Here is a 25,331-nt window from a genome sequence, read left to right as displayed (position 1 = left end):
ATATCCGCACTGATCGCAGAAACAGAGTGAGCGAGCCATGTTTATCATGATGTCATGATTCATCGATCACACCTCATGCTGAAACTGGTTCGAAACAAGTGTTACAGTGAATTACTGAGGGAACTTTAATTGCCATTATTCTTTCTATAGTTTAGAGGGTTTGTACTTTCACCCAACATTAAAAAAAAGGTAAGTCGAAACTGTCGCACCAATATTTTCCTTTAAGATCATTTCTGTAGGAGCAGTGGTTATTTTCCAGTTGAGGCCAGTGTTTTGCCAATATCGTTTGCTTTCCATGTAACGGTGGAAACAAAGCAGTTGACTTCCACTTCTAAAATTAAATATGCCTGCTGCATCTTTTTTTTGGATGTAAACAGCCACTGCCATTAAAGGTGCCGTGTACGACAACACAATGCCTATGTAAATTATAATTGCAAATCTGTAAGGTCACCACAGGTTTAACACATAACAAATACACAAAAACACATAATCACCATCCTATTTTATGTTCACAGAAGGACGACAGCCTCTCCCACAAACCCTCAATTGCAGACTTTACATGAAACAACTCCATGTCGTATGCCTGCAAATTTTCTAATCTCGTCACAGCCCCCGATCATCTACTATCCTCGGTGACCTTCTCCTTCCCTTGGCACCCAACATGTTACTTTAACATACAAGGACACATAAAGGTCAATTCAAGGTACTGCTGCTGTGACTATAGCACTGTAGGCTCACACAGGACTAAGATTTTTGGCGTTGGCACTATCACTACAAAAGCGCAGCTTTAGCCTAGTCATAACCTCTGAAGTAATTATGTGAATGGGGACTGCAAATGTGTCCTAAAGGTTATGTGACTGCGTCAAGCACTGCAAGATTTCTGCTTGAATTGCCCCAGTTTTGTCAAAATGATGCACCTTTATTTGCAACTCCAGCTAGGAGAGCCCAGAAATTTCACACAAGGCCAAATCAGGTGAGTATAATGAGCAGCGAGGGTGCAGAATGGCAGCCATGGTGCATCTAGTGATGAAGTCCATATAATGGCGAATGAGTGCTAGACAATGAAAAGTCCTGATGAATAGAAGATTAGTAGCCCAGCAAACACAAAAAAAATATCGCAGTTGTACATGGTGCTGACCATTTCCTCTGCACAAGTGAATTGCTTATGAACCAATCTCATGTCGATGAATAAGGTGAACACAAACCCATTGCCTTAAGAGCTCAGAGTGCTCCGAACGCACATGCAATCCAACTCTGCATGCACGGATCATGTTTTTTTTTGTCCCAAGCGTGAGCTTTGCATGAAATTAGGTAAATCCCCACTATTCCTGTTTTATGCAGGTCTACTTCAAAAACCCACCGGCATTTCAGACATGGCATATAAATTCACACATGAAACAGTGCAGTTATCCAGTGCAAGTACCCAGCTTAGTTGGTGCTTAGATCTGCCATTTAACATTGGAGTTTGCAGTTCACCATGTCTGTATCCCATTTGTACCACACCTTACATTGTCTGTCATTCGACAACTTTGTTCACAGATATGTCTGTTCCACATCGTATGACACATATAGTAGTTTTAATTTACCATTGACGTGTCTGTAGCCAAATATGAATCAAGGTGTCCGGTAGGTAGTATGGTGGCTTTGCATTTGGAAAATAACAGCTGAGAGCAGTTCAAGACATTTTTTATTCTGAAGTTCATGGTCACTCAATGCTCACACATACCACCGCACATTTTGCCCTTCTATAGTTTCGATGCGAACACTTTAAATAGCCATTCGAATAAATAGTGATAACACAGGTGGACCGGTTACATTTCATCAGCTGATGAGTGTTGACCGAAAAAAAAAGTAAAAAAAAAAAAACAAGAACAAAGGAATAACAACGGTCCAACAAACATAGCCAATCAGGTAGGTGGGATGGATATGGTTTTGCGATGAGGTATGAGGTAAGGGACACAATACAAAGCAAATGCAAACAAAACAATCACTCAACAATCCTTCTAACATGCAGGTCCGCGCTACGTTTTTTTTTTTTTTGCGCTGGATCAACTGTGTACCGTGTGGCAAGCTGAAGTTTACAAAGAAGCTCGAAGCAAAAAACTGGCGGATATGCAAGAAAACATAGGGAACAGAGAAGGTCTCCCTTTCTGTTCAGTTTAATCGCTTTTCTCTGTTTATTCAAGAAAATATAGAACGCTAGTTATTATTAAGTTTTCCGAGCATTAAAAAAGCAAACAACAGAAAAACAAGCACAGTTGCTAGAACAGTCGCAGACATAAAAAAAAAGAAAGCAAAGGTGGTGTGAAACTTATCTTTTTTAGTTCAATCAAATTTCAAGACAATCTTGTTTTACCTGTCCAATCTGTCCAAGCTTTCCAATGTAAATGTTATGCATGCTTAGCTTTCCTGTAATTATGGCATAATGTCAAAATTTGTCTTAATTAGCTTAAGCAGTGGTATTTACACAATGCCACAAATGCTGTATCGTAGTCCCATTCGCAGATTCTACAGTAGAGCAGCAGATTGGCTGGAGATAAGATGGAGATAAGCAGATTGGGTTATGGCACAATTTTTCCTCATGCTTGCGGTGTGACTACAAGCCAACCACGACTATGTTGGTGCATACCTTCATGTTGGCCAAACGTGATATTGTGAGCAGATAACGACACCGGACAAAATTATATGTTAAGAGGCAGTGAAATGCCATGCTCTTAGAAGCACTCTCAAAACAAATTAAAATAAATGGCAGCAAACACAGATTTTAATCCCAGGTTTTTAGCATTCAAGCTCCTTCGCAACTGCAAGCAGGCAAATTGGCAGCCTCTGCCCTGAGGGTGGGTAGGTTTCTAATCAAACGCATGACAAAGAGGGCAAGGAAAGAACAAAGCAATCAACACCGGAAGGGCGCAAATTAATGCCACAAAGTAATACGGCCACACGCTCCAAAGATACACATGTGCACATACGTGCACTGGGGATAGAGGAAAGGGAAGAAAGAAGTATGTCAGCGAGAAACACCACACACAACAGTTCACAGGCAAGCAGGCACGCGCACAAACGTCTTTCCATCATTTGCCGTAGTCTTGCAGTGGCAGCTTCGGTCGCTGCCCGGTCATTTTGCGACAGGCATGCTGCGGACACCGAGAGCGCACAGCGTGCGACAGACACGAGTCAAACCAATCACGAGTCCAAAGCCAGTGGCCAACTGTTCCAGAGACAGTCCGGCTCGCCAACGCCAGACGACCACACAGACACTGCACTGCACAGCTCGAGACGAATGCGTCGCACGAGTCTCTCGAAGCAAACCACAGTTGGTCATTCTCTCCATCACCTGGTGTGTTCTTTGTCATCTTTGTTTCTGATGTTGCATAGCGTTCGTAGATACATAAGCACACACGTGGAAGATTTTATAGAAGGGGGAAAAAAGGAAAAGAGTCAGCGAGGGGGCGATTGCAAACATGTCCATGGGCAACGGAAAGTCACGTCACCAACCCACCGCACTGTCGACGGTTATCTGCGCAATATATCCTGTACATGATATTTCTTCGACGTACAGTGTCGAAGAGACAGAATTGCCACAAGCATGTGAACACATGCAAACCAATGCGCACAAGAGTTTCACACATACTCGGCTATGATGACGATGGTGATGATCACGACAGCAATGTCACTGAGAGACATGAAATGCACATGTGCGCACACTCTCTTCTTGCACAAGCAGTTTATATATATTTATATATATATATATATATATATAGCATACGCTCAACAGAACATGAAACGACACAAAATAGTACAAAATGAAGTCACAAACAAAACATGCATTGCTTGGTCCTCACTGGCTTTGCAAATTAAGAATTCAGGAAAACGTCGTCCACAAGAAGATGAAAGCCCAAACCACACGGACCATTGCACACACGTCAGACTATGCTTCCGCATCACCTTGAATGTCTTGAGGTCCCTACTTGTCTGACGAATTAAGAAACAAGTGTATCAGTGTGCACTCTTTGCACACAAGATTGGAGCAAATGTGCGCTCCGGCCAAAAAAAGTGTAAACTGCGACTATGTGATCCCGAGGCATGCAGCTAAGTCAGCTACTGCACCTGTCTCAACCACACAAGTGACCGAAACAGCCGCAGCTGCCCAAGCTCTTTACCCAAATCTATACACTTATGGTGGGCACGCACAGTAACAGGCATGAACTTGCTCATGCATGTAGTATGATCACTGCCTGCATAACACTCATGTGCCTCCAGCACAGAAATTCAGAGCTTGTCATTTCATGCATTTCCAGCACTTAACAAGACACAGAAAAACCAAGAAAAGACAACAGGACAGAGAGGACAGAGCGTCCTCCCTGTCCTGTTGTCTTTTCTTTTCTCGGTTTTCCAGTTTCTCCTTAAGCACTGGAAATGCATGAAACATTTTTACCCGTGTACTTAGACTTAGGTGCACGTTAAAGAACCCCAGGCGGTCCAAATTATTCTAGAGTCTTCCAACTATGGCGTGCCTCATAATCAGATCGTGGTTTTGGAACGTAAAACCCCATAATGAAAAAAATTATGCATGAAATATAAGAACTCCCACTAGCCCAGCTTTCTGCCATAATTTCAGCGCTGTCCTTCGTGTCTTTCTTTAAGTTTGTTGTAGTTCTTGCTCTGTAGTTTTCAAGTATGAATTACCAACATGCCCAGCACAGATTCTTTTGGTTCTACGTGCTTCAATTGCATGACAAGCTCAATGCGATTATGAGATGCATATGGTGAAACAGACATTTAGTCAGACGTATGCAAGACAATTCGTGCAGTTTGGACCTAAATGTCAACCTAGTTCCATCGCACCACAAGCAGAGATCGCTCTCTTGAAACTTCCTAAAATCAGTGTTGCATATCCTACACTTCACAGTCAATGCAATGCCATCTGCCAAACTTTGCCGGAGAAAATTGTTGTAAAGCATACAGTGATGTTGCATTTCTTAATCACCGACATATCTAGTTCACCATGAAAAATCCTTTTGCAACGTGCTCAAGCAGACTAAAAGAAGTCACATTCCAAAGTTGCAATCTGGCATTAACAATCAGAACAGGGCGACGTCCTCAAGCGCAATTCCAGAGCATGTCATACCACAGCGGCAAAAGAATGGACGTTTCTTCGGAGTCGGTACAAAACCCTGCCAAAGACAAATGTGCTTCTTTGGCGCAGTTCAAGAACTGTTACACTTAGACGACTCAAAAGCGTGAGCCTTGTAGAATTGAATTTCATCTACAGAAAAAAAAAGTATTGATGTCTTATGTGCAATGACAATGTGCCAATACAAAATAATAAAACTTGGGGGAGGAATTGTAGTTATGAACAGACATTTTTCATTACTGGATGATCTACAGTGGATTTAAATTATCCAGCAAACCTTTTAACTGAACTTTGTGAGCCGGTTACCACTGCAAGTCTTAAGAGGGCATAAGTTCACTAGCTGACCATCAGGGTGGAGCTTGCAATTGCAAAAGCCGAGCGCACCGAACAGGATACCTTCCAGTCAGCTACAACTAGCATTCTCAGAGGAATCAACTGAATTTTTATGTCTGTTTTGTCCACCTATGGCTGAAGCGCTTGTCTGCTGTTATGCCAGAACATACAGAGATCAGCTCATGATATTCAGGTCAACGCCACTGCCACCACACTATAGTTGTACAGTAAAGCAGAGAACAGCTTCAACGATGCTTGCATGTTTCACAACCACAACAGTCCTTTTGGTTCACCTTTTTCCTTGCCCGACAGAGGTAGATTATTGACTGACATTGTTGGAGGCCCGCCTCACTTTTTGCTATGATCACGGAATGACATTGACGCTCATTTCAAAGGTCTACACATAAGGAAATGTTTCACTCAAGTAAACAAACTTAAATGGAAACCTCACTCACACAAACAGCAACAAATTGTGACAACAACAGTGGCGACATCACGTGAATCAACAAAGGTTTTCGCGACAGAATGCCAAACAAGACACTACAAAGCGGGATGGACTGCCTTGTAACTCCCGTCTCTGGCATCTCATAACACAAGCCAAACAAATCAAAAGGCCAGCATCAAACCAGTGGCAAGAAGCAAGACTTCTTGCAAATAGGAGCCAAAGGCTTCATGAGAACAGCAGAGCCGTTTACACATGCAATCTTTGGCAAGAGAGACAAAGCCATTGCGTGCTAGAGTGCAGCTCTCCTCAGAATCATCAAGGCAGCTTTTTGTTGAATCCGTTCTACTAGAACCCCATGGCATCACTTTCACTGTTATGTTTTGCGATGCTGAAATGAGACAACTTGAAATAGTAGGCAAGTTTGTGTGTGCCTTGTGTGAATGAAAAAAAAAATGCGACCAAGGTAAACCACGCAGAAAGGACACACGAATGGAGTCTCAACTACATGTATACCAAGGCAAACGCAAGAATATGTACGAAGAACACACGAAAGCACATCAGGCACTTCAGCAGGGGGTTGTATGCTTTCCACACACGTGGGCTATTTCGTGAGCGTGTCTCGAGTTGTCCAAGTGCCTGAGTTGAGTCCACGTGTGTTGTTCTCCGTATACAGGCTGTTTCAGTGAACACTTTCAAAAATCTTTAAAAGTTGCCTGTGGCAGTTATCGCAATTCTAGTTCATGAGCTGGTCTACTTGAAGCGGCGGGCAATACTTTGCACAAAAAATTGAGATGCAAAATCGACGAATTATTAGAAATTCACTAATTAAGTGTTTAACTAATTACCTTATGGCCTATATTGCAATTCACAAATTGTAGCCGTAGAGTTCACAAGGTGGATCCACTTTGAACGAATCTTCATGATGACACCAGTTTCGAGATATAAATTCCCAAACTTTACGGAGAAATGCATTGGCGTTCCAGTTGATTTGTTAACAAAATGTCATTTCATGCACTGAAGCACACAAGTAACTGGAACGCCAATGCATTTCTCCGTAAGGTTTGGGAATTTATATCTCGAAACCGGCGTTGTCCCGAGAATTCATTCCAAGTGGATTCGCCTAGCGAAGTCCACTGCTAGAATTCGTAAATTGCGATATGGGTCATAAGATAATTAGCTACAAGTTAATTAGTGAATTCCTGTTAATTAGTCAATTTAGCATTTCAATTTCTTGTGCAAGTAGTGTCTGCCGCTTCAAGTAGACCGGCTCATAAACTAGAATTGACTTTGCAAAATTTTAAAAATTTTGAAAGTGTTCGCCGAAACACCCTGTATTTGTATGCATTCACTTCAGCGTACATGCACTCGATGCAAGTCAATGCTCTTGCATGTGCCTTCTCCCTGTGACTCAGTTTCGAAGTGCCGTTTTCTCATAAGCGCCTTGTTTTACCCTCTAAGATTTTTCAGTGCCACAAGTCTGACTTACTGACCGATTCACGAGGTTTAGCACCCCAAACCAACACTGGGGCTAACAGAGGCACCATAGCGGAGGGGTTCTGCATCAGACTATGTGGATTTCTTTAATGCTCACCATAGTCCAAATACACTAGCGTTTTTGCATACTGCGCCCATCGAAATGTGACTGCCGCGATCAGTAACCAAAGCCACAACCTCGTGCTCAGCCACAGCCACTAAGCTGCCATGACGAGTACAGCCAGAAGCTTTGTCAATGCAGCACAATGCAGCAAGGACTCGGCAACATTAGTACTCTCAGTGGCTTTGTTTCTTTTAGCAAAGGCTGCACGCTCTGTTGCAGAACTCTAAAAGCCAAGCATGCAGTGCTGGAACTCGTATCATTTAAGGGACAAGCATCATTTCTCGCTAAATGCTAATACAAAGTGATTTACCAATAAACACGGCAGTGCTGCATGACCTTTAGTGAATCTGATGATGCACGAGAGATAACGAGAAGATTCAGAAGGGCAATAACGCCAATAAGATAGAAAACACATCTAAATTTAAATTTTCAAGAAGGGTTACACAAGGTGCGCACCTTGTCACAGCATGATAGTGCAATGAAGCTCTTTTTCATCATAGTCACCTGGATCTATATTAGACTGCCTTGACTTGTCTTAATTAGTCTGAGAGTATGCTTAACTGCATGAAAATACATAATTAAATGACGCCCGGCACACTAGTCAACAGTTCAGTTTCATTGTCACTGCTGGCACAGTGACCTTGCAACACTAACTTGCCTACTAACAGTTGTTGTGTAGTTGCAATGCATGGTCCAAGCAAGCAGAATGGTTTCCTTCGAACAAATCTGTTTTCCGTGTACATTTTCCCCCTGACCAAGCTACAGAACGAGAAAAACGCCATTCATGCGTGTTGCATCACTCTAACAGCAGTGTAAGAAAACAAGAAACACACAAACAAGATTGGTTTATAAATCAAAGCAGGGCTTCGAAATGCGAAAAGATATGTATCTACAAGAGTCAGGCTCGAGACATCGCATAATTTCAACAGGTCACTCTAGTTGACCAGCCGACAACCGAGCCAATCTGACCACCTCAACAGGGCTCCTAAAGAGACCGGAACACTCAATGCTTTTCAGGAGGAGCGTGAGATCCTTGAAAAAGAAAATATATGTGTGATGCTCGAAACTTGAGAAGGCATCGTCGTCACATGGAAGCTCCAGTCCGTCTTTGGCATAGCTCATTGTGAGGTAGGCAACAGCGGCAGCTCCGCAAAAGGCATTGTCGTTCCGTCCGTTCAAGAGTTGTGCCGAGATACTCGCGTGCAATGGTTTCAAAACAAGACTGAGACAATAAAAGGCAAAACGGCTGCTGAAGAATCGAGCACCGATAGCTTTGGGGAAATTACGAGGACGCGGGGCCATCGTAGCTGTTGCAGTGGGGCTAGCAAAGCAGTACTGTTCATTAAGCATGCCTTAAGGACTGCATTGATCCTTTATGTGCCAAGGATGTCTTAATCAAACGAATTATCCAAACGGGTTTTATGGAAATCCTAAAGATAAGAAAGTTTCACGAGAGTTAAAACTGCAGTCTACCGAACTGTGTCAGTATGCCTTGTTAGAGATAACCCTTGTTAGAGATAATTCAAAGTAATCAAGAAAGCCAACACTGAAGTTGATCAAAAATTCATTTTGTGCGAGGGACGAGAAACTTTGCAGATTTATGTTGAACTTACTTGAATGATTAATCTGTCTTAAGCTTCCAGCACTCCCGAGTTGCCAGTAGGTTTTGGACTTCCTTCTACACACTAGCCTTCTGGCTAGCCAAGATGTTAGGGCAACTGCTTCGGAAAGGCAGAGATCCTGGGTTCGATACCAAGACCAAAACTTCGACTGCAGAGTTAGCTTTTCAAGAAAACTGGAGTGTGCCCTCCTGTAGCATACCGCTACATTCAGCAGTATGTTGAAGTTTCCCTAAATAAGTTTTGCCAGAGAATGTCTTGCACAAACTGCCCAAAGTGAGCCCAGCTTGTCTGTGCAAACCACCGCTGCTCTGGAATGCCGTTATCAAGGTGTATCTGCAATGTTGTTTTTTGGACATGGTACCAAGGTACTCATAGTATGTGATAGATGGTCCTTGTTGTTTTTTTTTTTTTTGCTCTTTTAAGACATAAGTTGCACAGCTGGTACCGCCATATCATGTATACTACTCATAATATGCAATCACTTTTACATTCAAGGCTGTAATTAATGAAAACCTAACTTTCACAGCTTTTCTCTTTTTTTTCTCTCACATTTTGAGCAGCAGTTAGTGGATTGCAGAGTCACTGACTACAGCCCGTACAAACAGGGTCAATAATTAAGGCAGAACTTAACGCACAGTCAGTTTGTGTAACCTGCATCAGAAGTTGGTCAAGTGTAAAAACGAAGACTCCTCATTGAAAACTACAGCCTAGGGGCACAAAACTTGCAGCTAAAGGCACAGTATGCTGCTAGATACAATGCTGACCTATGGCTTCTCAGGTTGTTGTTTGGACCTACTTGTTAGCCAAGAAAAAAATAAAAAGAAAGTTGTGGCTTTCACAGTTCAACACAAGGCACTTAAAACGCATGACAAGAAACCCACAAGAACCTGTGCCATAAACAAAGCATGCTAAGAATACTCGGGGTACCATAACACATTTTGAAAACAGAACACGAAAAGGACAAGTGCAGAAAAAGTGAAGCAGCAATGGTCATGGCAGAATCAACAAGCACTTAATAAAGGGCAGAAGGCATTCAAAATCGGACACACAAAGTGATGTTACAATGTAACAACTGAACAAGAATAGGGGATCAGGGAACAAAGAACAGTCGTTTTCATTGGAGATCTACTCGAAGAACTACTACACAGTGTTTCAAACAGTCTGTTTTGCTTTGATTGAAGGGATGCACAGTACTTTGTGCCATAACATGCCAGTCCTCAAGGTTGCCTTCCAGATGCCTGCGAAGCAGTGTCGGTAACTAGATAGCTGCTAAATTTAACAAGTTCATATTAACCTTAATGACAACTCTGCATTTTATTGGGAGATTTACTGATTTCGTTCTGGTGACTGCTGTACTGATGTAAAAAGTCATTAAATTGTGCTGGTAAAATTCCTCGGACTTCCAAGTTTAACTCCTCACCACAATTTTATCCCTAGAGTGTCGTGCCGGAGGCGCATAGCCTCCATATGCGCCTCCATTTGTCACTAGATTCAAGGACTTACTGAAGAGCTTATTGGAGAGCCACCTGTGTCCGTCAAAGCTGCTTTTCTTGGCGAAGCACAATCTTGAGATCTGATAATGTTTTAGAAAATCGGGAGTTGTTTTCCCACAATCGCATTCCAACCGTTGCCTAGCCACCACTGAAGGCGATCTAAAGCCATGGTCTAAGAACTAACATGGAAGACATTCAAGAACAACTGACACATAAGAGACAGAATTTCGAGCACTCTTTCATCATGATCACTTAGTGTGTTGTTGGTAAAGCTGGAGTGCCTTGTACCGTGACCTAGCGACACTGTTAAGAAGAGAAAGAAGTTGCCAACCCTGCTGTGACAATAGAGCGCTATGCCTTCAGCGAAAAACATGTACTGCCCGTGCAGCATGCATGTGCAACCGGAGACCTTTACAGGCTATCACGAAATAAGATGCTTAGAAACACTGCAAGCTGTACGATATGTTGATTCGCTGCTAAAGAGATCATCCGACGAGATTCTAAGAGACAAAGGCCTCTATGACAGTTGGGCACACGCAGAAGGGACGAGAGGGCGGAAAACTTTGAAAGCAGGCCTTCACTGGAGAATGGAGCAATCTGCCCTCAAACTGACAACATCTCACAGGACAGAAGACGTGGCAGTAACGTTGCTCTGTAGTCGCCTGCGCGTGGAACTTGCAAACAGTTACGTTAAACAACTGTTTTAGGACATCCAGGGCCCACTTATTTCGTTCATTTCTCTCTCAACTCTTTTCCTCAAGCGATTGGCTGATTTCTGCAAAAATGGCAAGTGTGCACCCGTGACGACTCAAGGGGTTTAAAGCAACTTATGTTGGACAGCTGAAAAACAGAATGCTGTTTTTAACATGTAGGCTTTTCTTCATCCGACACAAATAAAAAGAAGGGAGTTGGAAAAAGGCTTAGCAAGAGAACTTACCAGACTGAATTTTTTGTATGACCCCACCAACTTTTTTTAATGTTTTTTTTTTCTCTTCATAAAAGGCACACAAAGCGGTAATTTAATTTAGGACTTTGGATTAATTCTGACCATCTGGGGTTCTTAAACATACATCCAAAGCTTGGTACATGAGCAGTCTTGCATTCTGTTTTCCTCAGAACACCACTGGGAATTGAACCCAGGACCTTGCGCTCAACACAATATGCTGTAGCCACTGAGACGCCACAGTGAGTAGTAGTTGCTCCTGAACGGTACTGGACACCTAGGTGTTTCTAGAAGACAACATTTTGTACACAATGTCCATAAAAATACTATGCTTCCAGCAATGAATCAGTCCTCTCGAAACCAGAACGACAGTCTGTTTTGCCAGTGACAGCACTCTGGATCAGCAAAGAACACTGAGCTTGATATTGCTCCCCATCAGTGTGGAAAAAAAAATAAGGAAGGGCTAACTGCTGATGAATAACAAAACGGGACATTGTTGTGAGAAATTCGCAAAGCCAGACAACAAAACACTGGGGAAAGGACAGTGCGAATTATCTGAGCGCAACTGCATGGCCTACCCAAATGAAAGCGCTGACTAGTGTTTCAATTTCTACATCAGCCCCACACCACAGTTTTTCGTAACAGCGTTTTTGCTTCTGTTTTTATCAGTAAGTAGATACGCAATATTCATATGAATGGCGCGCCGCAGTGTCGTTATTTAATGAAGTATCTGTTTTTTTTTTTTTTTGGCAATACGCACGCAGCTGTATCTACCTGCGCTGTATTAACAAAGGAGATATTGCGAAGCAATGAATAAAGAAAAAGAGATACGTGGAAAAGACATGGTGCAAATAAAAGGAAATGTATGAACAATAAACAGAACCATAACAACCACAAGGCACAAAGAGTTGTTGTCTAGGGCCCAGAACAAGAATGTCAAAACTACGACGACAAGCAGTGACTGAAGTGCACGCTTCTGCTTCTCCAGCAAGTATAGCGAGTTGAAAAAGGGACATCACCAAATACTTTTGGAGATAAAGGAGGCCTCTGCAATTATGAAACACAACTATAGGTAAAAAAAAAAAAGAGAGAAGGGGGAGGTGCGTGGCCGCATCTGGAATATTGCGGAGACGGACACGAGACTATATACAAGCGGCCGCTAATTCTCCTTCGATTTTGACAGCATGGAACAGAAGTGACTGGTCATGCGGACAAAAAGGATCATCAAACCACAAAACAGACATGGAAAAAAAAAGAAGAGGGACTTATCATTACACGCGATTGCAGATGACGCGTATTCGTTGTCCCTCGACATGCACCCGTCACCGGCAGTTTCTGGCGAGAGACAAGGTTGGGAATAAAAAGAAAAGAAATTACATTCCATAGCTGTTGGCAAATGCTTGAGCTCTTTAAAACTTTAAAACAACGAAACATGGTGGGGGATGATAGGGGTTGCCAACTTCAGTCCTCTTACTGCCACACATTGATACAAGGCAAAATGGCCTTGTGCCATCTGCGGTGTCTTTTGGCCAGGCCGCTACTAGGTGCAATCCAGTGATGCATAGTAGAGTAGAGAGTGGGCAACTTAGTCTGGCAGACGTCTTAGCCAGTTATAGGCGAGACCATGGCAAATGGCTACAAGAAGCCTACAAAGGATCCCTTTTGCTCTCAAAGTTTTGTGGCACATTGTCTGCGAGTAAAATTGTGCCACTGCCACCTGAAATCTTGCAAGCACTTTGCTCCAGCAGAACGAACGATCATGAAGATCGAACACGAACAACATCACAAACTTTTAAAGGAAAAAAAAACGCCTACTGTGGCTTTGACATTGCCTCCCCGTTGTGTTGGCTGCCAGCTGTACACAATGCCACTGTGGAACAGTGAATTCAACGCTGAACATGTAAAAATGAGCAACAGAGGAATGAACGAGTGATAAGAGTCGCCACAGTTCTACTAAGTGGGTGCGCACACACGAAAAAAATTGTCATGTTTACGCTGTTTGATCTAGGCTTAGGGTAACATGCATGCACGCTGCGGCAACACCTTCTTCATTCGGACTCGCGAGACAGAGGAGTTCTTGCCGCAGTTTCGCATCCACAAACAAGCAAGACGACCGCACTGGCAATCAGCCACTTTGCGGCTAACACATAGAGTAATTGGTTTGGCTAGCAACTAAACGCGGTGGGTTAAAAACATCTGCGGTGGTGCAAGTAGCCTATAGCACATCGGTGGCATGTCGTCCTGTATGCAAAACAAAAAGTATGCGAAACACAACGAATGTACACATTTGAAGCACGACACAATGTAAATGCAACTTTCACGGGGTACAACCTATGCCAAACAACGTACGGTACGACAAACAACAAACTCAGCACAGAAGGGACGCGCACTACAGGCACGAAACAACGAATAAAAGAAAAAGAGAGGACATCTCTCTGCAATACTGCTACTGTATGAATCAATTAAAACATCAAGATGATAAAAACTCTAGAAACAAGGACCAGTGTCTCTCGCCAGGCCTGCCACATTTCTAGTTTTTTGTTTTGTTTTTTTTTCGCTTGCTTCTCAGTCGCTTGCTTTTCAGTCCCTGATAGCAACGGTTCTGAGAGAGGCATCTCATTTAGGACGATGGTGGTTTGGCATCACTTATTTCACTAAGTTCACGAGTAGTAAAACCACTCCACAGACACTACGTCTGCTTTGGGACAAAGTAAAAAATATTCTCTGTCAAGGATAAAAAGGTTGACACAGAAGGGATGTCTTCTTCAGGATGCCCAGTGGAAAAAAGAAAGGAGTCTGTGCACATAACAGACTGCTACTTCCTCTGATTTCAAGAGGGCATCTGCACATGCTTCAGGCGAAGGAGGGAGTGGGGAGATGAAGCAGGAAGGAAAAAGCGGCTCCTTTAAATAATGGACGAGGAGTGCTTTTGATATCGTTGCCACTGCTCCAGAAAAAAAAAGAAGAACCCTGCGTCGGCAGTTGTAGCCGGTATGCCGAGAGCCACCAAACTGGGACTGTGAGCTTGACTGAGAGGCGATGCCAGAGCCCTCAGCCAATGTGCCCGGTGGAGGCATTTGGCTGCCCGCGCCACACCGCCTCGAGTGGTGTGCCCCACCGGCCCCTTCTCAGCCAAACCGCTCCTTGACTAGATACATGAGCTTCTTCTTGCCCTTGTAGGCTGCTTTCATGTTGTCGACGAGCTGCGCAAACTGTACGTGCCCGTCCTGGGCCAGCAGGAACGTCTCGCGTGCCTTGCCCAGGAACTCGATGAAGTCACCGTAGTGGCGCGGAGAGATGTGGGCCAGGCGCGAGTGGGTCGTGTTGACGTATGCCGCGATGGCTGCGTCCAGCAGGGGGCGCAGCGGGGGCTTGTCCAAGGAGAGGGCGCGCACGCAGCGCCGCTTGGCGTCCAGCGGCACTGTTCCCATGCTGCCCGGTGCCGCCATCGAGCATCGGCGCAAGATGTCCGACAGCACCGTGGCACACTGCACGTGCTTGACCAGCAATGGCACGAGCCCCGCGAGCTCGGAGCGGCCGAGCGAGTGGGCAAGCGCACATGCCCAGTGGATGTCGTTGATGGCCGGGTGGGCGTCCTGGTTGTACGCGAGCTGCACACCGCGCGTCGCCAGCACAGCTAACTTGTAGGCTCGGTGGGCGTAGCCGCGGTGTTCCATGTACCGAGCTACGGTGAACAGCTGCGAGGAAGTCATGACCCCGGAGCCTGCGGCGTCTACGACAATCTGGTGCGCCGTCTCAAAGGCGTATGCGTCTCCCTCACACAGGGTAAGAGCATTGAGGGCGCAGTTTGGGGGGTCCTTGGAGGCGCACTGTAATGCCAGGGTGCGGGCACATGACGACAGCTCCTCCTGCTGGCTGAAGTCCAGTCCAAGCCGAAGAATGGTGGCATGGGACATAATGGTTGTGGCCACTGGACCTGGGCACAAGGGGAAGAAAAAAAGAAGACAGCCCAACATCTTTACAACTTTTTCCTTGTTGAAAAACTGAAGTTTGGGTTTGATGGCACCGATGTATCATGGTGCATTAAGCACTAACAACAACACAAAAGAAAGCAGAGAATAGCACCATTTTCCATCTTTTTTGTTGTTCTTGTTGGTACCTAATATACCACAGTGAAGTTTTCTTCTTTCTAAACATTGTTTTTGGATGCGAAAAGTGACATACAAAGGAAGGACACAAACACACACGGTGCTTTGCATATCTGTGTATTCTTTCTTTGTACGTCTCCTTTCGAGCTCAAAAACAATGTTTCGCATAGCTAACCTACTCGTCTAAGAAGTACTATTGAGCAGGGGTGTGCGAATACCGAATATCAGATTTCGAATTGAATCAAGGAAAAAAAAGTTCCTCGGCGCATTACCAACACGACCGATGTCCGCGGCTAATCGGCGCAGCCGATCGCACTATCATTTTGATCAGTCTTGCCAACCCGGACGACCATTGTACTGACAGAGGCAACCCCGACCGACGCTGTGTGCACAATTCAATTCCCGCATCGGGCCAACGTCGGGGAATGCTTGCAGTGGTAGTCCGTTACTGCATCAGCTGGGGCGCCCCGTTCGTAGCACCCTTGGCTCTCCTTTTGTACCAAAAACAAAGTGAAACACTCGCTTGGGTGGCATCAAGCATGAGGGACTCTGTGGCCCACATGAATAAACTGAATAATGATCGTTATTCTGAAACGTTCGGTATTCTGGACTTCATGGTATTGAAATGTTTTTACATTAAAACTATAAGAAGTTGGCAGGGGATTTCTAAAAAGCTCATTAATCTGAAAATTTTGTTAATGTGGTGTTCATAGTAACGAGGTTTCACTGTATTGAGCTACATTCTCTTGCTGCTCTTTCATATGAAAGAACCGCAAATCACAACCCTAAACGATTCACAGCACGGGTTTCTTGTCTAAATGCTAAAGTGACCAGTCATAAAGGCCAGCCAGCATGACAGACCTACATGATAGACCTACTCATGATCGACCAACAATGTGAAAGACTGATGTGATGAGTGAGCCAGCGCAGCGAGCCTCACATTCAAGACCTGTCTCTCGTGCATACGTGGAGGTAGTTGCAAGTCAATGTATCGACTGAAAAACAATGTTAGATAGAAGATTTCTAATAAATTCAAGATGGCGTCCCACAGGTTGAAAGACAGTTGCACTCCCCGAGCCCACAAGCACGAAGAGCCGGGCACGGTGGGCACTTACCGGTAGCCTCGGTGGGTGTGAAGAACTGGTACCACTTCTGCATGATAGACACCAGGGCCTCCAGGCCGATCTCTGTGGCGCAAGTCACCAGCCAGCGCACCATCTCCCGACGTCGCCAGTTCAGTGACGACAGGGTCACCCGCATCACCTGCACAGCGGCGACCGTCACATCACAGTCACATGCTTTCATCTCACGACACAAAATGCAAAGACAATGGTACACCGAGTTGCAAGTATTTTGGCTGTCAGTAAAAATGTGTCAATATACAACGAAACCTCTTTCTTTTGATTGCTGTTAAGAAATTGGAATAATTTGGACTCATCATCTGCCTCCAGCACACATTCGCATTACAGGTAGCTCGATGTCCCCTCCAAAGCACAATGTTTCTTGCTTTTGGTTTGTTTTTCACATTTCTTGCCGTGGACACCGTAACTGTCTTGCTTGAGGCAGACACCTGAACTATGTCGCGCGTGTGAACGACACCGTCCGGAAAGTGCAAAGTGCGACCGTGTGGCATTCCTGTGAGTAACGAGGTTGCACATCTCCCTGCGCATAGCTAGTATGGCCACAGAAAAAAAGCGCAAAAGAAAGAGGTGTGCACAGAATAAAGGGTGAAGGAAGGAAGAGACGCATCTCCGCTGCTAGGTGACACTTTTCTGGGTGGAGCATGTGCTCGCAAAACCTGATGCGTCGTTACCTCCGCTCGCCCGCGTTCTTTCTTTCTTGGGCACCGTCTCAGGTTTTCCAAACTCATCCGCCGCAATGTCCGCTCTCTGCTCCTTGTCATTTACTAGCCTACTGTTTCGGCTGCCGTGAGGGATACACGGAAATCTAAGAATCCCCAGATTTCTGAATATTAGTTTCTAGTACTGAGGCGTTGTTAACATGACATGGAAACTGAATAATGATCGTTATTCTGAAAAGTTCGGTATTCTGGACTACATAGCACTGAAATATTTTTACGTTGAATGTATACGAAGTGAACGGGGTATATCTGAAAAGTTCAATAATGTGGTGTTTGTAGTAACCAGGTTTCACTGTATCAAGCTCCTGTAACGTGGCGGCAAAGGAAGCGTACACCCAGTTTAGTGGGCGCTGCTCCCATGAACTCCGCCATCTATGGAAGGGGAAATGCAAAACACAATAAGGGAAATGATGTTCACCTGCAAGCCCAGCTCAAAGGCCACGTTGAGCAGGGCCAGGTGCCTGGGACCACCGTCCTGAGGCACGGCAATGCGGAATGCGTCCTGTGCCAGCTTGAACAACTGCGACGAGCTGTGGATGTTGCGCTGCGACGACTTCATCACCGTCCGCAGGCGCATCACATCGTCTGCAAGGCACAGACAAGACGAGAAAGCTCAAGCACCGCATTAGTCTTTTTTAAACGTGTGGCCCTCATGTTCTAGGCAGCTATTTTAGTCAGCTGTTCTCACGCGCACCAGCTATTACACAGGAATTCCTTAACTCACTAGCACATTAGATTTCCCCTTCAAGGCGGCAACCCAAGCATCCACCATCATCAAGAAGCAGTGGAGATTGGTCATGGTGGAATTGGATACTTCTTGTTCACTGAAATAAATGTCACACGAACAAATTCCAGAGCAGGGCAGAATTTGTTGCCCAAGCTTTTAATCCTTTAGGTGCCATGGATGACTCCCGCTTGGTTACAGTAAAGGTGAGTCTGTCTCGTTCATGTGTTTGAGCGCTCTCTTTCTGAGTGCAGTAACGTGCCAGCCTAGACCAATCCATTTCGACATTCTGGCAATTTCCCTCCTTGACCCCCCCCCCCCCCCCCAGACTACAGACTACAGACATTTCTACAGACTCCATTTGTCTATAGATAGAGATATTAAAAATGGCGGCTGCCAGTTGCATCCATCACAAAAGCACAGCTCTCGTTTGATTGAGTCACTAAGCTCTCAAGATGATTTGCTTCTGCGTGAAAGCACTGACAGTGATGGCGGTGTTTTCAGTGCTATAGGCACATCCAGTAACTCTGATGTCACGGACTATGACGGCAGTTTTGGTACGGCCAGGTAATAAACGAGGTTAGATGGACAGAACCGTCCTCCAGACCCTTCTCGTTTTACATATTGTGTATATCCAGATGCAAGTTCTGAATTTACTACCGTCATTTCATATATACTTCAAATCTGACAAAAATTTGCTATCCAGATGTGCAATAACAAAAGATGGCATTTCCTGAACATGTTTTTGGATTTTTCACCAACACTTAAAGTGTTAAAGAGAATGCCTTTATTCAGCGAGTTACTCCAACTTTTCCGTATTCTAGACCATGTTCCGTGTTCCTAGACTCTCTCATGGACCGATCCCGAAGGTAGTGAAGTATGAATATGCGGCCCGTTTCTGTATGTGTGGTCTAAAATGTGGGATGATCCCGAAGATAGCGCATTCTGAAAACTTGAGTAGCTCGACGCTCCTTCTACTCCGCTTACATGAGGGATGATGTGACAGAGTGCCATGCGCCTTGACTCCGCCCCATTTATACCTCAAAATCACTCAGGAAGACAATGTCTTTCATCGTTATCGACTAGAGGTTGTATCGACTTCTAACCTTTTTTCCATGGCTCAACCCTACCTTTCACTGAATGCCTCCTAGCGAAACCAGAAACTTCCAATGCTGCTACAATTGTCATTGGGATGTTTTGAGCTGTGGTGAATACACCTAAGCAGATGCCACTTATCATTATTTCACTTTTCTACAATCTAACAAGCTCCTACATGCATCAAATAAAGTTTCACTTAAAGGCAATTGAAACAACAACAAAATTTCAGCTAAATTTGTTATAAATGAGTAACAATTACTACAGAAGGAATCTTGGCAATGCTGCAGGGCTGATAATCATCTAATTTTCTCATTAACATTCTTTAAAAAACAACATAAGCACAAGCATATAAGGTGTTTTTCCTCCTGTGTTATTGAATATAACTATATGTTGCCGTTTTGAATGGTACAGTTAAGAATTTTGCATTTTGGATGCATTAATGAAAAAAGAAAAGTGGGACAGCAATGCAGCCAACCACATTTGCCAAATACTGCCAGGATAAAGAAGTACACAGCTCACTGCTGTCAAAATGCACGCTTAAGCCTACCAGCAATTAAAATCCACATCAGCCAATACGAGCGCTTCCTGTGGGCGCGTGTGGTAGCAGAAACGAACTGCGACATTAGTGCTTTCTCTTTTCTCTTGCTTCATTTACGTTTAGTTGGTCAGCGCAATATGGCGCTGAAATTATCTGAGGCTCCAATCCCTTCTCTTTACGTTGGTACCACGATGGTGACATTGCATCAATGAAAGCAATGCATTCCCCGGTGCAACCACCTCCTGAAGCCCTAGTCTCTACCAGACTTTTGTCAACGGCACACTACAAAAGTGAAATTTTTCTCAACTTCTACTTCGGATTTCTTTCCAATATTTTCCAATAATAATAATAATAATAATAATAATAATAATAATAATAATAATAATAAACACCTGCGAATCCCCCCTCCCCGCCCCCCCTAAATCAAATAAGCCTGAAACTTTGAACAAATCAACTATTCTAATTGCAGAGTCCCCCTCATAGGGCAGCTGGCAAACCGAAGTTGTAGAAGGTAAAGTGGTGCAACGGGCACCATTTCCCTCACCTCCTATTGTACGGAGAGTCCTAATAAAATTTCGCACAGGAGATGCTGCATAGCTAAATTATCTGAAATTAGGTTTCCCACATGGGTCTGGAATTTTGCTGCATTCAGCCTTTAACCCTTTGAGGTCACGCGCATTTGCCCTATTTGTGGCTGTTTCAGCCAAGAGTCATTTTCGTGCATTGAGATGGCACGCAGAAAAAGTGGTCAGCTAAACGAACGCATGGCAAGTGATTTACTTCAGAAAATGTAATTGTTCTCGAGGCTCTTAACGGTACTTGAGGACTGTGTGATAGTGTTCGAAGCACTCTCCTAGATAGAGCCGACAATTTGCACTGCAGATTTGTAGGGTCCCGATTGTTGCTTTTATCTAAAGTGCTCTCACATGAGGGCGTTTCATGACCACCTGAAAACAAAATGTATCCGTCGACAGCATTAAAATCATTGTCTGATCCATTGAGCTCACGTGAATTTTGTCTATAAAACATATGCGCAGAAAACACCACCACCCTGTTGGTGCTTCACGCCACAAATCGCGCAAAAATCCCATCATGCCTGGAAGAAGGATGAAAGAAGTGCTGAACTCATCAGGAGCCATCGCAAAGTGTTTTAGTTGAAAAAGTTCTCGAAAGCTGGAGCTACCAACCCAAATACCCAGCGAACGCAAGTACACATGCGCGTGTTGGGCACTTTTTGACATCTGACCGGAACGAACGTCTTCGTGTGTCGGGAAGTTCCTCACACGTGATCTCCAAGAGATAAGCGAATTCTTGGCAGCGCCCTGGAATCTTTTTCGCCATAGATAAAAGAAAAGAAAGAGGGCGTTTCACAAGGGCAAGCGGTAACCGCGCTCACCCTTGGCGGCAGAGAGCATGGTGGAGGCCAGGGAACATTGCTGCACTTCCACGTGGCCCAGAGTGAACCACCGCGGGTACCGGCTGGCGGCAGGGGCGACAGGGGCGCCCGTGCCCGGGTCATCCGGTTCTTCCTGGTTCTCCAGGATGGGAAGCCTGCACAATGCAGTCCCAACAAGTGTCAAAGAGAAGGGAAACTCTGTTACACAAGCAAGTTCTGATCGCTTCAGAGTGACCAACGCCTTCAGGGCACAAGAAGCACCTGTACTTGCAAACTGCCAACCGCCACTTTCTATTTGGTCCACAGTGAATTGCTGAACACTGGAAGCGCTAACACCATATTCAAAGGCCATGCTAAAATTTGAGCCTCTGCCCAGCATTGTGAACTTGACAAACAACAAGCTTTACTTTACTTTACTTGATGTATAGAACTACTAGGCCCAAAAACAAAAGACAGCAAAACCCTTCGAACATGCAATGCTTAGGAGATGGGCTATCAATATACCGGGGGAATCAAACAATGGATGCATTCAGGATGCATTGAAAAGTACCATTTCCCTCTTCTTTTTCTTTTTAAGACAATGACACCAACCCTTTGTTGTCAAGGGTCATAGCGTAACTGTATTATAGCTGAGACACTTGATTTGGCCGTAAAGGGCAAGTCTAGCTGTTCCCACAACCTTTCGTTTGTCTCCTCTTCCAGCAACAACAAAAATCCATGACAAAACCAACAAAAACAAGGCATACCATACGTTACATGTTAGACTAACTCTCTACCCTTGCCACCGTTCCAAGTCAAATGTTGGTGGGACTGTTTGAGATGCGCAACGCAGCTGCGGGCCACTGACCGCATGGCACGCAGCCCAACGCTGTAGGCCAGGTCGGCGTCGTATGGCAGCAGGGCCCCAAAGAGGTACCGGGCGAAGGTGTGCATGGGCACGCTCTCGGGGTGGGCGCCCACGCCGAGGCCCGAGTAGGGGCCCCCCTCAAGCAGCAGCATGGCCTGCTTGCGCAGCACCCCCACCAGCAGGCCATCCGCGTCCACGTCCCGCAGGCGCGCTATCAGCCGCTCCTCCTGCCGGCACGCCTTCTCCTGTCGAGGGGTAGCCGCGGGGAAGAGACCACGCAAATTAGGGACTTTGACACTATCCGTGACACCATTAAAGGCATCACAGTTCAATGTTCCAGAACATTGCACCGACGGCTCTTCATTCATGGCAGTGTTCTCAAAGTTCAGCTCGTGACCCCCCAAATGGGTCATGAGCCTTTTTATGAGGATCACGGAGGGTCCTACTATATGTACAATCTGCTTGCTGGAACAGCAATGAATTTTCTGTCTCACCCACCGTGGTTGCTCAGTGGCTATGGTGTTAGGCTGCTGAGCACAAGGTTGCGGGATCGAATCCCGGCCACGGCAGCCACATTTCGGTGGGGGTGAAATGCGAAAACACCCGTGTACTTAGATTTAGGTGCATGTTAAAGAATCCCAGGTGGTCGAAATTTCCGGAGTCCTCCACTACGACATGCCTCATAATCAGAAAGTGGTTTTGGCATGTAAAAAACCCCATAATTTAATTTTTTTATTTTCTGTCTCGGTGCCCATACTTTTTAATGCCGTTTTCTTTAGAAGCAACATACTATATATATATATATATATATATATATAACGGGGTCACATGCTGTAAATGTTTGAGGAACACCGATTTATTGGGTAGTATGTAAGCGTTCCACTCCAGTCAAGACACCTCATGTCCTTTAACAGATTAGCATTTTCTCTTTTAATGCGGGTAGCATGATTCCTTGGACTACCATAGTTTCTTTTTTTTGGGGGCTACTCTCTAATCACAAACACTTCAAATTTGAGATTTCTGCAAGCCATCGCATCGCGTGCTGGTTAGTGCACGAGATCAAGCACAAGGTGAGCAACAGCACTCGCCCTCTTCACCCACTTTGCAGTAGCCCAAGGAACACACATTCTGATGCTGCACTGTGAACAATGGACAGATGAATACCTTCAGAGAAGAGGATGCACTTTTCCATCCTTGAAGGTATTGTTATAAAAATGTAAAAGAGTGCACATCTTTATAGCAAAATACGAAAGATGTGCCCTCCTGTTTCCTTCCAAAAAATCACCTGTACAGAAATTATTTTCGAGTGATCATGGGTAACACTATATAAAAGAAAAAAATGTCATGGCTTTCACCACACAGTGATTTATGCACATCATTACATGTTTTGGCAAATAACGCCCTAGTGGGACATCATTTCAAGAAATTTATACAAGCATCGTAAACATTGTGACAAGACAAGCACGATCTGTCTGGAACCACGTAGACATCACAGCAACATGCGTCCAAGGCAAATTCAAAGAGGAACGACATTGAGGTCAGGGCCCTCGTTATCACACTTGTTCAATTCTTAAAATGTGCAAACACCACCAAAACTGTTCCCATCATGACTCGCTGCCAACATCCTTTCATTAAAATACAATGTGTGTAGATTAGGAAATGCGCAGAAAACAACAATGATGTCACATGGAATTAAGAACTGAACAGTATGAACACAGTTGCAAGCCATGGTACCTTACCGGCAATGCATGCAACTACAGAAGCCCAAGCACGAATTAAGGGGGGACACGGGTCTTTGCGGCGAAAAAATCACGAAAAAATCGATTTTTTGAAAATGAAATTTTCGATATCTACAGCTAATATTCCTTTAATTCACCAAGTCTCGAATCTCAGAAAAGAGTATTTCGTCCGCAATATCAATTTATAACATCACTGTGAGCTGAATTCCGCGCAAAAACAGCCCTTTTTATCGCGGCGCGTAGCTCTTTTTCTATGCGCGCGATCTCAGCCATCTCGGTCTCGTTGGAAAGAGGAGCCTTCCTTCTTTAATTTCCCGCCAAAAGTGACTCCGTCGGTACGCCAGTGACGTTGAAATCCGGGGAGGAAAAAAGCCCGAACGCGCGATCCGATTCGTTGACTAGCGCACGTGACCAAAAACGCGTGCTGTGGTTGGCTGCGCGAGGTTCCCATCGTCTGCTCCACTCCGGAGGCGACGCGACCGCGCGTCTCGTAGGTTTGTTGGCACATGCCCAACGATGTCCGATCCACCGGGAAAGTTCGCGACGAGGCACAAGTTCGGCAAAAAGAAGAAGCGATCAGCTTATAACTTTCAAAAGCGCTCCATTCCTTCTGAAAGCATCGAGAGTAGCTCGCCGCCAACCGCAAATGATGCCGAAACCGCGGACGATGCCGAAGTAGGCTTAGCCAGCTCACAAATGAGTGAAATCATTACAGACAGCGGCCGCGTTCGGCGTGACACTGCAATGTTGCAGCGTGCGGATTTGTTGCAGAGGGAGATGAATGCTCAAAAAAACTTCGAGTTCTTGCGTCAACGCCAGCAACAAAGCGGGTGTCGGATTTGCTCACTCGCGCCGACGGCGTTGCAGCTGCGCCAGTCGACGCCGAGGCAGGCTTCGCTATCCTCAGTAGGACTCCGTGAACGCACTGATGTCGTTTGTCAAGTGCAAGGTGTGCGGCGGCAGCGTCGCAGGAGGCAAAAGCGAACGGTAATCTGGCCTCGCCATAAAGATCGTTATCACTTGCGCGTGTTGCGGCGATATCGCGTCGGCGCGGAGCTCGACCCGCGTGAACGACAACCTTGCCGCGCGCGCGATGCAAGCCACCGGGAATCGGCGAACGGCGCTAAATAACGATGTTTTTGCCGCATTTGGGTGGCCGTGGTCAGAGCGACTATATTCCTGGTGGCTTTTTGCCACTTTCACTGCAAAATAATGCAAAATTATTTCTGTACTTTTGATTAAAAGTGAATGTATTCCTTTTTTCTCGTTTTCTCAAAACACCGACTTTTGACTTGTTGCTGATTTGCCGCGGCGATATCTCTGCCTTCAAAGCAGATAGAGCCATAATTTTTGTTTTGGCTTGTAGCTGAGTGTGCAAGGTACACAGTGGTAGGGTCAGATTTTGGAATTTATGCTTTAAAAATTTTCAATTCTGCTTTAGATCAGATAGTG

General features: G+C 45.0%; 1 protein-coding gene across 2 annotated transcripts in view; it reads right to left on the bottom strand.

Annotated features, from left to right (window-relative positions):
• Window positions 1-1,669: 1,669 nt before the first annotated feature.
• Window positions 1,670-25,331, bottom strand: part of LOC142560648 (zinc finger SWIM domain-containing protein 5-like) — a 65,508-nt gene continuing 41,846 nt past the window's right edge. For both annotated transcript variants that reach the window (XM_075672873.1, XM_075672874.1), the window contains 5 exons: window positions 22,141-22,385; window positions 21,294-21,448; window positions 17,956-18,122; window positions 16,792-16,939; window positions 1,670-15,504 (listed from right to left, as the gene is read on the bottom strand). In XM_075672873.1, coding sequence (XP_075528988.1) covers window positions 14,696-15,504; window positions 16,792-16,939; window positions 17,956-18,122; window positions 21,294-21,448; window positions 22,141-22,385 — 1,524 coding nt within the window. In that variant the 3' untranslated portion in view covers window positions 1,670-14,695. The remainder of the gene's footprint in view (window positions 15,505-16,791; window positions 16,940-17,955; window positions 18,123-21,293; window positions 21,449-22,140; window positions 22,386-25,331) is intronic.

This window comes from Dermacentor variabilis, chromosome 10, assembly GCF_050947875.1.
Source record: "Dermacentor variabilis isolate Ectoservices chromosome 10, ASM5094787v1, whole genome shotgun sequence".
Taxonomy (NCBI): domain Eukaryota; kingdom Metazoa; phylum Arthropoda; class Arachnida; order Ixodida; family Ixodidae; genus Dermacentor; species Dermacentor variabilis.
This window is presented reverse-complemented; position numbering and strand designations above follow the sequence as displayed.